Source organism: Solanum dulcamara, chromosome 3 (genome assembly GCF_947179165.1).
Source record: "Solanum dulcamara chromosome 3, daSolDulc1.2, whole genome shotgun sequence".
Lineage (NCBI taxonomy): Eukaryota > Viridiplantae > Streptophyta > Magnoliopsida > Solanales > Solanaceae > Solanum > Solanum dulcamara.
Window position 1 is genome coordinate 1,472,551 of NC_077239.1, and position 11,191 is coordinate 1,483,741.

Below are 11,191 nucleotides of genomic sequence, written 5' to 3' on the forward strand. Positions count from 1 at the left end.
AGACGAAGCTAAAGTACAATATAATGATTTTCGAAAACTCAACAACTTTTGCTCAAATATATATATATTAGTTTCTTAACATGAATATATTATTAGAGCAAACGTTATTAAATTCGGCCAAACACATATTCAAGCTTCTAGCTCAATCTACGCAACCTTCCAGCTCAATCTACGTAAATAATTAATTGTAAACTCAATTATTACTATCGTAAATTCTAAATCCTAAATCCGTACTCAAGTCCGTACTCTATCTGTGCTTGTATATTAAACTAAATTAAATATAAATAAGACAAATAATAAAATATTCCTATAAAAATATAGGAATATTATATTGTTTACCGGGAGAAGAGGTAGTAAGTTTCTCAAAGAGCTTTATCTCATATTACGAGAATAAAAGCCCTGGTATTTCTGTTTGGCTTCTTTCCTACTTTCTCTCTCTCCTTTATGGAATACTCAGTTTCATTTTTTCCTTCAATTTGCCGTCCACTGCCTCTGTAAGATCTCCGGCAGAATTCCATTTATTCAGGTGAGAGTGTAAGAATTCACTATACTCCCAATTTATTACATGGTAGATTTTCTCTAATTTGTAGATAAAAAAACTGAAGAAGAAAAAAAACAGCATTTTACTGGTAAAGGATTAAAGATCTTATACAGATTTTGTTTGTTCATCCAGATTGCTACAATCTGTCACTGATCAAACCTAATTTTGTTACTTATATGTTAGAATTAATTAAAATGAAATTTCCAATTTAATTACATTTCATTTTCAACCTCCACTCACTGACTCCACCATGGCAGGACCAGTAGATAGGCTAGTCTTTGTGGGATCTGTACTGAAAAAAAATGCTTTTGGTGTAATTTTACAAATTTGAGTACAAGGGGTTCTTAAAAATTATGTTTTTTGAAGATTCTTCAGATATTCTGTTTTCTCTTCCTGAATTTTATTTTTTTTTGATTTCCTTATGTCTTGTATGGTTTTCTTTTGCAGGATGATTTCATAGTGCAGTTTTATTTGTTTTTTCTATGAGATACTACTTTGAATTTATTCCTGCAAAAATCTGCTTATCATTTCTGTCTAATTAAGGGAAATAAAGGCAGAAAGATTGGATTTTTACCGGTCACTGCCGCAGCGGTATGGCCGGAAGGGAAGGAAGCTTGATTCCACAAGCAGATGATTTTCAGATTGGAACTTCATGGTTTCCAACGACTCCAGCAAAACCAAGCTTGCCACCAATCATATATGGGAATAGGCAACAAAATCAGCCAGGACAAAGTAATGGGGTGGAATCACAGAGAATTTCACAAGGGCAAGATCTAAGCCAAGTGAACCAGATAGAATTGAGGGATTTCTTGCAAGAACCTCAAGCTCAACGTGCGGCTGCATGCTGTGGTTCGATGAATTCAGCAACTGTAACAGAGTATTTTGACGCTTGGGAAGCAGCAGCAGGGACAGAATCCAAAATGTATGGTGACAACAATATTAAAATGTGCAATAACGTATCTACGGATGATGTAGATGAATGGAGTAATGTGTCTTTCGGACATCTCTTGGCCTTAGCACATGCTGCTGGCTCTACAGCCGTCACTGAAAATGCAAATGTAGAAACTAATTTTACCGTGAATGGTTCCTTCAATTCCCTCACCAGTTCCCAGGATGCAGGTAAAGAATCGAAATATTCATTTGACTCATCATCCTATAGCATAATTGAAATGCATAATGCCTGTAGAAACTTCAAAGTTACGACAATCACATTCCTTGTATATGTCGTAAGTGACTTTAATGTAGCTCAATGGCTGTGTCTTCATGGATAACAAAGACCTGCAAAAGGATAGAGAACAGAATAGAATAAGATCAGTTATCAGTTTAGATTCAAGTAAAAATTACGTTTCCTCATGGACAAATTAACTAGCATTGAGTTGAACATCCTATTGAACACTTCATAAAGTTCCAATTAGACGAACTACTGAATCAAGTACCTTATCAGAGGTAAACTAACAGTGATGTGTAGCATATCTGACATGTGTTTTCTCTGACTGTATACTATCCAATAAGTGACGCTTTTTCAATTAGTCCTGTTTTGTTTCTTTTTGTTTAGCATAGCAACTGGAATCGTTAAAACAGAGTTGTTTCCATTCTGAGATTTCCTCCATGAACTAATATGAAAGAGGTGCTTATCATGCAGATGGAAGCTCTATTTGCTCGAGATTCCCTTTTAACCTGAATTCACCAACTAGAATGACAGATGAGGACTTGAGCAGCAACAATGCATTCCAGTTTGAACCAATAACACCATATCAGATCAAGAAGAAAGGGCCAGCATCTGATGCGCCAAGTCTAGACATTAACGCGACACCAATAGCAAGACAGATACAGTCAAGCAAAGATACATTAAAGAGAGCAGAAGCAAATGATCTCCAACAGAACACAGAGCAGTCGGGGCTGGTCTTGAACATATCGGAACTGTCGGAAAAGCACGTGATAGAAAAGGCAGTCGATCAGAATGCTGAACAGAATAATACACCACAGCAGAAACGAAGGAAGAAGCACCGACCTAAAGTGGTAATAGAAGGTGAGTATAAAAGGACTCCTAAACCAAAAACTCCCCAGCAGCATAGTTCAATGGGAACAAAAAAAGAAAAGAGGAAATATGTCCGAAGAAACAACATTGAGGACCCTCCAGGCACACCCTCAGATGAGGTATACGATATAACTAGACACGAGGGCCATCTTCCAGGTTCTGGAAAAATCCAAAGAGCAAGGAGGACCTATATCAGAAGAAATCAAGTCAAGAAGTTTGCACCAAATCCCGCCAAAGAGGGAACCATAGATCCACCAAATGTTTCTCGACCAAGAAGATTCCCCAGGAGATCATTGAATTTTGATTCTGAAAGCAGATTAAGTGATGAAAACTCATCACACTGGCCATCTTCAACTGTGGAGGACTTGCATGAGAATCAATCCAATTCTAGTGTGCATCCTGGAAAGGGTATTGAAGCCGCAACAGCAAAGGCAGAACTTGGCTCATTTTATGACCTCACATGTTCAAATCAGGAGCTGAAAACTTGCCAAAGCCATCATGAAATGTCATACCCTGACCCTTCCACTCTGAAGAAGATTGGCCTGAATCATGGTAAATTCCCCATGAACAATCAAAATGAAATCTCAAGAGGGAAGTGTAAAATCGTTTTCTCAGATGAAACTCATGATAAACAGGCAAGCATTTTAGAAATGACACCAAAGAGCCCGAATAGTTCCAACTGCAGCAGCAGCGCATGCTTGATCCAGGAAACACCAGAAAGAGCCCTGAAAAGACGACGCTCTTTTAGAACTGATGAAGCAAAACTTTACAGCACAAATGTCAGGGGAGCCTATTTCAACTCCATACAGGCATATCAAGCAATTCTCCCAGTAAATGAACCTTATGCTCAGAGTACCCAAGGGATGCACTTTCCTACAATTTACAAGAAAAAGAGGACAGAGAAGGGCCATCCCTCAGCAACATCTTACAATAAGCCTTTTACATGTGAAATTAACTATCTGTCTTTGACTCGGAGTAACATTGGTCTTTCCCAAGCCAGTACGTCTGCAAATGACCATGCTAATAACTTAATGCCAAATCGGGAACTTGTACCAGCATTTGTGGAAGCAGAGGGGTTAAGAAGGAAAAGATCAAAAAGCATAAGTAAAGTACGTGACCTAGCATCACTGCTTGAAATTTGCAAACACTTTCCTACTTCTTCAATCAAAGAAGCAATGGTATCTGAATTTGGAGAAAGATATGAAAACTCAAATCAACCTAATACATGCATGGAAGCCCTGGTTGCCGACACCCGTGCAATAATGAGAACAAAAAAGAGGTCAAAGAGAAGCATCCTAGTCAGTTCCACAGCATCTCATATGTATGCCCGACCACAGTTCACAACAAATGCAAGAGGTGGTTGAAGCTATATTTTTAACTTTCAGATAACTATCAAATAAGATGTGGACTTTAATTGCTCACAAAATTGAATGCAGGTTCCATACCAGCTATAACTTGGAGATCTCCAGTTGATGAAATTGCTGAATGCTTACAGCATCTTGATTTAAATAGAGAAAGCATACATCCATACCAATATGCAGAAAATGCCCTTGTTATTTATCAAAGAGATGGAAGTATTGTCCCTTTTGAGGGATCATTTGTTAGAAAACGACGACCCCGACCCAAGGTTGACCTTGATGATGAGACCACTAGGGTATGGAAGCTTTTGCTGCAAGATATAAATAGTGAAGGCATTGATGGTACAGATGAAGACAAGGCAAAATGGTGGGAATCAGAACGTGAAGTGTTTCATGGACGAGTAGACTCATTTGTGGCACGGATGCGTCTTGTTCAAGGTAAGTATACAAAGTTTTCATATCTTTGTAGTGACTATCAAATAAACATCCCCTGATTCGTTTGACTAGAAGAGCAGTCAACATTAAATATTTGCTAGACTAAATAGGATGAGAAGTGTCACAAACCGTCACTATTAACCAACTTGTAATTTAAAGATGCAGTAGCAATAAGTAAACCTAACTATTCCAACCTGACAAATACAGATGCACCTGTAAGGTCAAGAAAGAAACCTAAAACCCAACCTGACACAGACCTATACACATGTATGGTCTCATAAAGAGGAAGTGGATTATGATGGAAGAAGCAAGTATCTCCCTGTACTTCATATGCAAAAGTATTATATCATCACACATTATTCATATAAAATCAGCACTATTAGATAATAGATAATAGAAGACATGACTAACACTAGCATTGCACACCAATCATCAACCTCAAACAAGATTCCATGTTACCTTGTTGTTTTTCCTTTTAGTCATCTATTAAATTATAGTTGACAACGGGCCATACAAGAAACAAACAAGATGTGCATGTGACATTGTTATCTTTTGTTTCATTGACCATTTCTTCTATTTTTTGGGTGAGACAGGAGACAGGCGATTCTCTCCTTGGAAGGGATCTGTTGTAGACTCTGTAGTTGGAGTTTTCCTGACACAGAATGTCTCAGACCACCTGTCTAGGTAAGCTAGACTTCAAACCACAATTTTTTATTTTCCCTTTTCTGGTACATCCATAAGAAATTTAAAATATTGAGTTCCAATGAAGTACTTTATCCACTTTATAGCTCTGCATTCATGACACTTGCTGCTCGGTTCCCTCTCAAGTCAGACATCGGTGTGGGAAAGAATGAAGAGAGAACACGTATCATTATTGAAGAACCTGAAGTGAGTACCCTGGAACCTGATGATAGAATTGGATGGCATGACGATCAATCAACTCAACCAACTCTTGGTCAGGAGTTTTTCAGAATCTCCAGTGCAGAGTCAGATGATGAAAAAACAGCTGTTCACAGCTGTGAATCAAGTGAAAATAGCACTAACTGTGCTAGTTCAACTGAAAATTCTTTATTGCAGCAACCTGGTTCTTCAAGAGAAAGTTCATGTGTTCATCATGAATCAAGAACGTATGGATCGGCTACAGCAAATGCAGCAACAAGATTTTTGAGGGATCAAGTAGAACCAGACGATTTGCTCTCTTCTCAGAATTCTGTACTTTCTTCTCAAGACTCTACGAATTTTTCAGCTGCTCAAACTTCTGAAGGAACTGAATCAAGCAACTTTTCGGGCTCCGCTTCATTTTTGAAATTACTACATCTGGCAGGGACTTCTAAATCACTAGGAGTCCAGGATCAGAAAAGAGAAAACATCTTACTGGAAAAGGATATAACTGGCCAACTAAAACATGTGGCATGTTGTTCACACTTTCAGAAGGATGGGGAGAATCACATAGGCTCAATAGAAAATGACTGTCCTTGTAGCTATTTAGGTTGTACGATGTCTAATTCAGGAGCACAACAAACCAAGTTCAAAAGTGATTTGGAAGAAGCTGCAAAATTGTCAGACCTCTCTAGGGAACTTGGTGCCCCCGAACAAAGTAAATTATCAGCAGAGCCTGCAAATCAAGCACTGTATGGAGAGATGAGTGAAACTTACATCTCATGCAATAACCATCAAAATAAGGTGTACACAGCAACAATTGATGATCCAGTAGTCAATTTTGAGCTACAAGTTCAAATAGAAGAGAGCAATAATATGCAGCAAGTAGCAGAAGCACCAACATTTTCAGAAGCCATTGTAAATGTCAGAGAGGAGGTCAGTGTAGTTGTTGATTCAAGTAAGTCTGAGCAGACAGCTTCGAGGTCAAGCTCAAACAACGGAAAAAACCATGCTGGAAACACATTAGACAGAGCAAATCACAATACCAAAGATAAAAAGGAACGCCCTGTAAAAGAGAAGCAGAATGTTGACTGGGACAGTTTAAGGTTACAGGCTGAGAGCAACGGTAAGAAAAGAGAAAGGACAGCAAACACAATGGATTCACTGGACTGGGATGCAGTGAGGTGTGCAGATGTCAATGAGATAGCCCATACCATAAGAGAACGGGGAATGAACAATATGCTAGCAGAGAGAATCAAGGTACATCAGTGAAAATTGCAATTAACAGCCTAATTGTTTAAAAATCGGAACTCCTTCATCATTCATCTACCACAGTAATTCCCAAACCTTAAGAGACTGTTCAACCAAAACTGAACAATTGCAGGACTTCCTTAATCGGATTTTTAGAGAACATGGAAGTATTGATCTTGAATGGCTGAGAGACGTTCCACCAGACAAGGCAAAGTAAGCTTTCAATTGACCAAATAATTTCTTCCATGTTTATCCATTATTCCTCTGCACCAACTAAACAAATTCACATGCATGGTATCAGAGAGTATCTATTAAGCATCAGAGGCTTGGGCCTGAAGAGCGTAGAGTGTGTGCGACTTTTAACACTTCACAACCTTGCTTTTCCTGTAAGATTTCTGAACCAATTTTTGAAGACGTAATTAATATGAAAATAGCCTGTGTTCCCACTAATCATGTCTTTAATAAGGTCGACACAAACGTTGGGCGTATAGCTGTTAGACTTGGATGGGTGCCCCTGCAGCCACTGCCGGAGTCGCTACAATTGCATCTTCTGGAACTGTGAGTATCTTGTGTACATACAAATTATCTAAAATTGCCTACACAGTCTAACTCTGATGTATCTCTACAGGTACCCAGTGCTGGAGTCTATTCAAAAATACCTCTGGCCACGTCTCTGCAAGCTTGATCAGAGAACATTGTAAGTAACACCCTATTCTAACACTATTTTGACCAGGCCTGGTTGACGAGCATCAATTTACTATTAAATGTAAGTGGTTCCATGTCAGCTTATTGAAACATCCAATTATAACAGTATACTGCACAGTGAATGAAAAGATTTCGATTTTAAGGAAGTGCACAGGGACTTATAGATTAGGGTTAGCTGATTTCTTCAAAGGGAGTAATAACTGATATACATGCATAGTACTTGTAAGTAAAAAGTTACTTTTTCTTCTAATCAAGTGATGCATTTACTGATTCAAATCCTACTTGATTACAGATATGAGTTGCATTACCATATGATCACTTTTGGAAAGGTATGTCTACAACAGTAGTTACTCTCCCCTAGAACTAGTGTATATCTGCCATCACAGTTTGAATCAATTTCATTGCTACTTCATTAGGTCTTCTGTTCAAAAAGCAAACCCAACTGCAACGCATGTCCGATGAGAGGAGAATGCAGACACTTTGCAAGTGCTTTTGCAAGGTTTGCCTATTATTCTATATAATTGCCTATTATTCTATATACTTTCATGCAAGGAATTAGTTATCTCTTGTATGACTATCTTTATTAGTTCTTCTCAAGCTGCTCTACACCTAGTCCAAAGAATCATAGTTCCAGAATGTGGCTGCTGAAACTAGATTTGACGAATCTATTTACTCTTACTCAGACAACACAAAATTTGCATTTAAGCTAACCTGTCAGTATTTTAACTCATCCATGAAGCGTATGACAAACTGTCAGTCACTCAGTGATGAAGCAACTTTGGCAGAAACTTTCATATTCACGGATCTCTTTTTGTAAATGATAGAACTCCTACATCTCCAAACTTAAGCAAATACCCTTCTTGTCAGTACATTCAAGTAATGCATTATAACTAGATTAGCAATTTCATAATCTAAAACTGAATGCACTGTTTTTCACATATGGTACTTGACATGTTTCTCATTCAGCGCAAGGCTTGCCCTACCAGCACCAGAAGAGAAAAGTATAGTGAGTGCAACAGAGAACAAAGCAGCTGGCCAGAATCCATTCCAGAACTTCAATCAACAGCCGCTGCCCTTACCCCAGGCTAATCAAACACCATTAGAGCATCCCAAATTGATCAACTCCGCACCTATTATTGAGGTGCCAGCAACACCAGAGCCCATTGTCGAAGAGCCTGCCACACCTGAGCCAGAGCATGAAGCTCCTGAAATCGACATTGAAGATGTTTGCTTTGAAGATCCTAATGAAATTCCTACAATTGAATTGAATATGGCGCAGTTCACTCAAAATGTGAAGAACTTTGTGCAAAACAATATGGAGCTTCAACAGGTTGAAATGTCAAAAGCCTTAGTAGCTTTAACTCCAGCAGCTGCTTCAATTCCCACACCTAAACTTAAGCATATAAGCCGTCTCAGAACTGAACACCAAGTGTAAGTGGATGCTCCAAATAACTTCTGATAGATCACCCAATACAGTAGGGTAGCCAATTTTTTCCTAGGCTATGCAATTCTCATAAATTTGTTTTTACTTACCATCAATTGTTTCTCCATCCACAGATATGAACTTCCGGATTCTCATCCTCTTCTGGAAGGGGTCAGTTTTTCTTCTTTTTTTGATTGGCTAATACTACATCAGTTTTATATCCATATATAAGCAGCATGTAAGCTGATATTTAAATTGATCCTCCTGATAATTACGTCTTTTCATGTTGCAGTTCGAGAAAAGAGAACCAGATGATCCATCCTCCTATCTTCTGGCAATATGGACACCTGGTAAGATTTCAATTAATGTAATATAGCACATAAGAGGAACCCTTTTGAAAACTATGCAAAGAAACCGGTTCCTATCACTGAACTACTGTAACCTGTAAACTGATTAATTAGAGAACTCATGTTTGTAAGGAACACTTTGCATAGCTAAGCTGGACTGAGCAAGTCCCAGGTTCCAATTCAATAGTAGTTTGCACTACAGCGGTAGAGGGTAATTTGGCTATAAATAGGTTTAACTTTTCCTCAGGCTCTCTATAACTTAATTCTCCCTTATGTACCAAACCCATGTCAGGTGAAACGTCGGATTCAATTCAGCCACCGGGAAGACAATGCAACTCCCAAGAAACTGGTAGACTATGTGATGATGAAACATGTTTTGCATGCAACAGCATACGTGAAGCACATGCTCAAACGGTGAGAGGGACAATTCTGGTAAGAAACGAGAACAAACTGTTATAGTATATGTCATGGGAAAGTGAGATGATAATTCTAATCAGCTCTGAATATACTTCTCTTGACAGATACCATGTAGAACGGCTATGAGAGGTAGCTTTCCGCTCAATGGTACATACTTCCAGGTTAACGAGGTGAATACAACCAACTTTTCCTCAACTCATGCAAGCATTTTTGCATTTGATAAGGTTCTAATAATAGCATTTCGCTATTCCTCAGGTTTTTGCGGACCATGAATCCAGCCTCAAGCCAATTGATGTCCCAAGAAATTGGCTATGGGATCTGCCACGACGGACAGTTTACTTCGGAACCTCTATACCATCAATATTCAAAGGTAAACAAACTGAAGGATGAAACCTTACTTATCTCTTAAAAAGCTTTGGGAGTAAAATAACATTTAAGTGTGTTCTCTGTTAATCAGGCCTAACCACAGAAAGTATCCAACATTGCTTTTGGAGAGGTATGTAGATCGAAAACCTCAGGTCAAACAGAGGCTCAAAAGCTTGTCTTAGCTTCTTATCCATTTCTACTAAGTAAATCAATGAAAAGCATGCATGTTACATCATTATGCAAATTCAGAAAGACTCTCAAATTAAGCCGGCATAAGCACCAAGCATGTCGAGTTTCCTTTTTGCCTTATACGCTCATCGGACCATATCATAAAAAACAAACTTATAAGGAAGTAGTAATCGTTCATGTAGCTTAAGGGAAAGAAGTGTTATCCCTAACTGCAAAACCTTTTATTTGTTTTCTGATAAAGAATTGTAATTCGCAGGATTTGTTTGTGTGAGGGGTTTTGACAAGAAGATACGAGCCCCAAGACCACTGATGGCACGGTTGCACTTTCCAGCCAGCAAGTTGACTAGGACAAAAGGAAAGCCAGATGAAAACTAGGTAACAGTGTCCTACTGAATCAGCAAGGCAGCCATCCGGGCTGAGCAAGCTAACAATATTCAGTACCATGATGTTTTAAACCTTAGAAAAGAAAGAAGATAGGTATTCTCTAACATGTAAGTAAGTTGTAGCAAAAGAGAAAATGAGATGATAATCGATTACTTGTAGTTGATACTTAGGGTGGTCATTTCTATAAGCGACAATCATTGGATTATTCAACAGGCTAGTGCTCTTTTTGCCCAATGAGATCCCAAATTCAGTTGGTTCTCATTTTCTCTTCAAAGGATAGAAAGAGTAATAAAAATTGGTACTCTTCCATGTACACTCGGATCCTAAATTACAAAAGAACTGGTTTGGCACCACCTCACAAAACATGAGGCAAATATTAAAACTAAACCCAATGGTAATGTATAAAAGGAATGGTTTCTCGTTGGCAAAGTGCAAGCACGCAAAAATATCTACAAAACCCTTTTTTGCTAAAGACAGAAGCTGCACCAAAATGTTATCAAGTAGTAATAGCTTGAACAAGTAAACAACGTTATAATGTGAAGACTCGAGGGTAAATATAAAAAACAGGACTTGCAAGGAGTATACCAATATATTCATTATATTCGTGGATACTAGCGTAGAGATTTAGCTTGAAATAATACCCCTACTATTCATACTTCATAAGTCAGCCAAGACATCACAGAAATACATCTATCAAATACATTTGCTGTTTGCAACTACTAGCTAGACATACAGTTTTGAAAATCACAACTGAAAGGAGATGCATAAAGACACTTAAAGTCCTAACAGTTGTTTTGTTCTTACATCATACCTTTGTTTGAAGCTGAGAAAACCTTATTAAATGTCATCAGAAGAACA

General features: G+C 38.3%; 1 protein-coding gene across 3 annotated transcripts; it reads left to right on the forward strand.

Annotated features, from left to right (window-relative positions):
* The first annotated feature begins 419 nt into the window (after positions 1–419).
* On the forward strand, positions 420–10,646 carry LOC129882096 (DNA glycosylase/AP lyase ROS1). Of its 3 annotated transcripts, none has more exons than XM_055956243.1 (20): positions 420–526; positions 989–1,660; positions 2,184–3,935; positions 4,016–4,375; positions 4,966–5,056; positions 5,161–6,511; positions 6,636–6,715; positions 6,804–6,888; positions 6,969–7,060; positions 7,131–7,199; positions 7,500–7,536; positions 7,624–7,706; positions 8,174–8,638; positions 8,765–8,801; positions 8,923–8,980; positions 9,270–9,409; positions 9,499–9,564; positions 9,650–9,764; positions 9,852–9,890; positions 10,206–10,646. In XM_055956243.1, exons 2-20 carry the CDS (start codon positions 1,135–1,137, stop codon positions 10,322–10,324), a joined length of 5,565 nt encoding a protein of 1,854 aa, XP_055812218.1. In that variant the 5' UTR covers positions 420–526; positions 989–1,134; the 3' UTR covers positions 10,325–10,646. The 3 variants fall into 3 exon arrangements, with proteins under 3 accessions (XP_055812218.1, XP_055812219.1, XP_055812220.1); XM_055956244.1 differs by having other exon boundaries at positions 421–526; positions 1,085–1,660; XM_055956245.1 differs by having other exon boundaries at positions 422–526; positions 1,095–1,660.
* Positions 10,647–11,191: the final 545 nt, after the last annotated feature.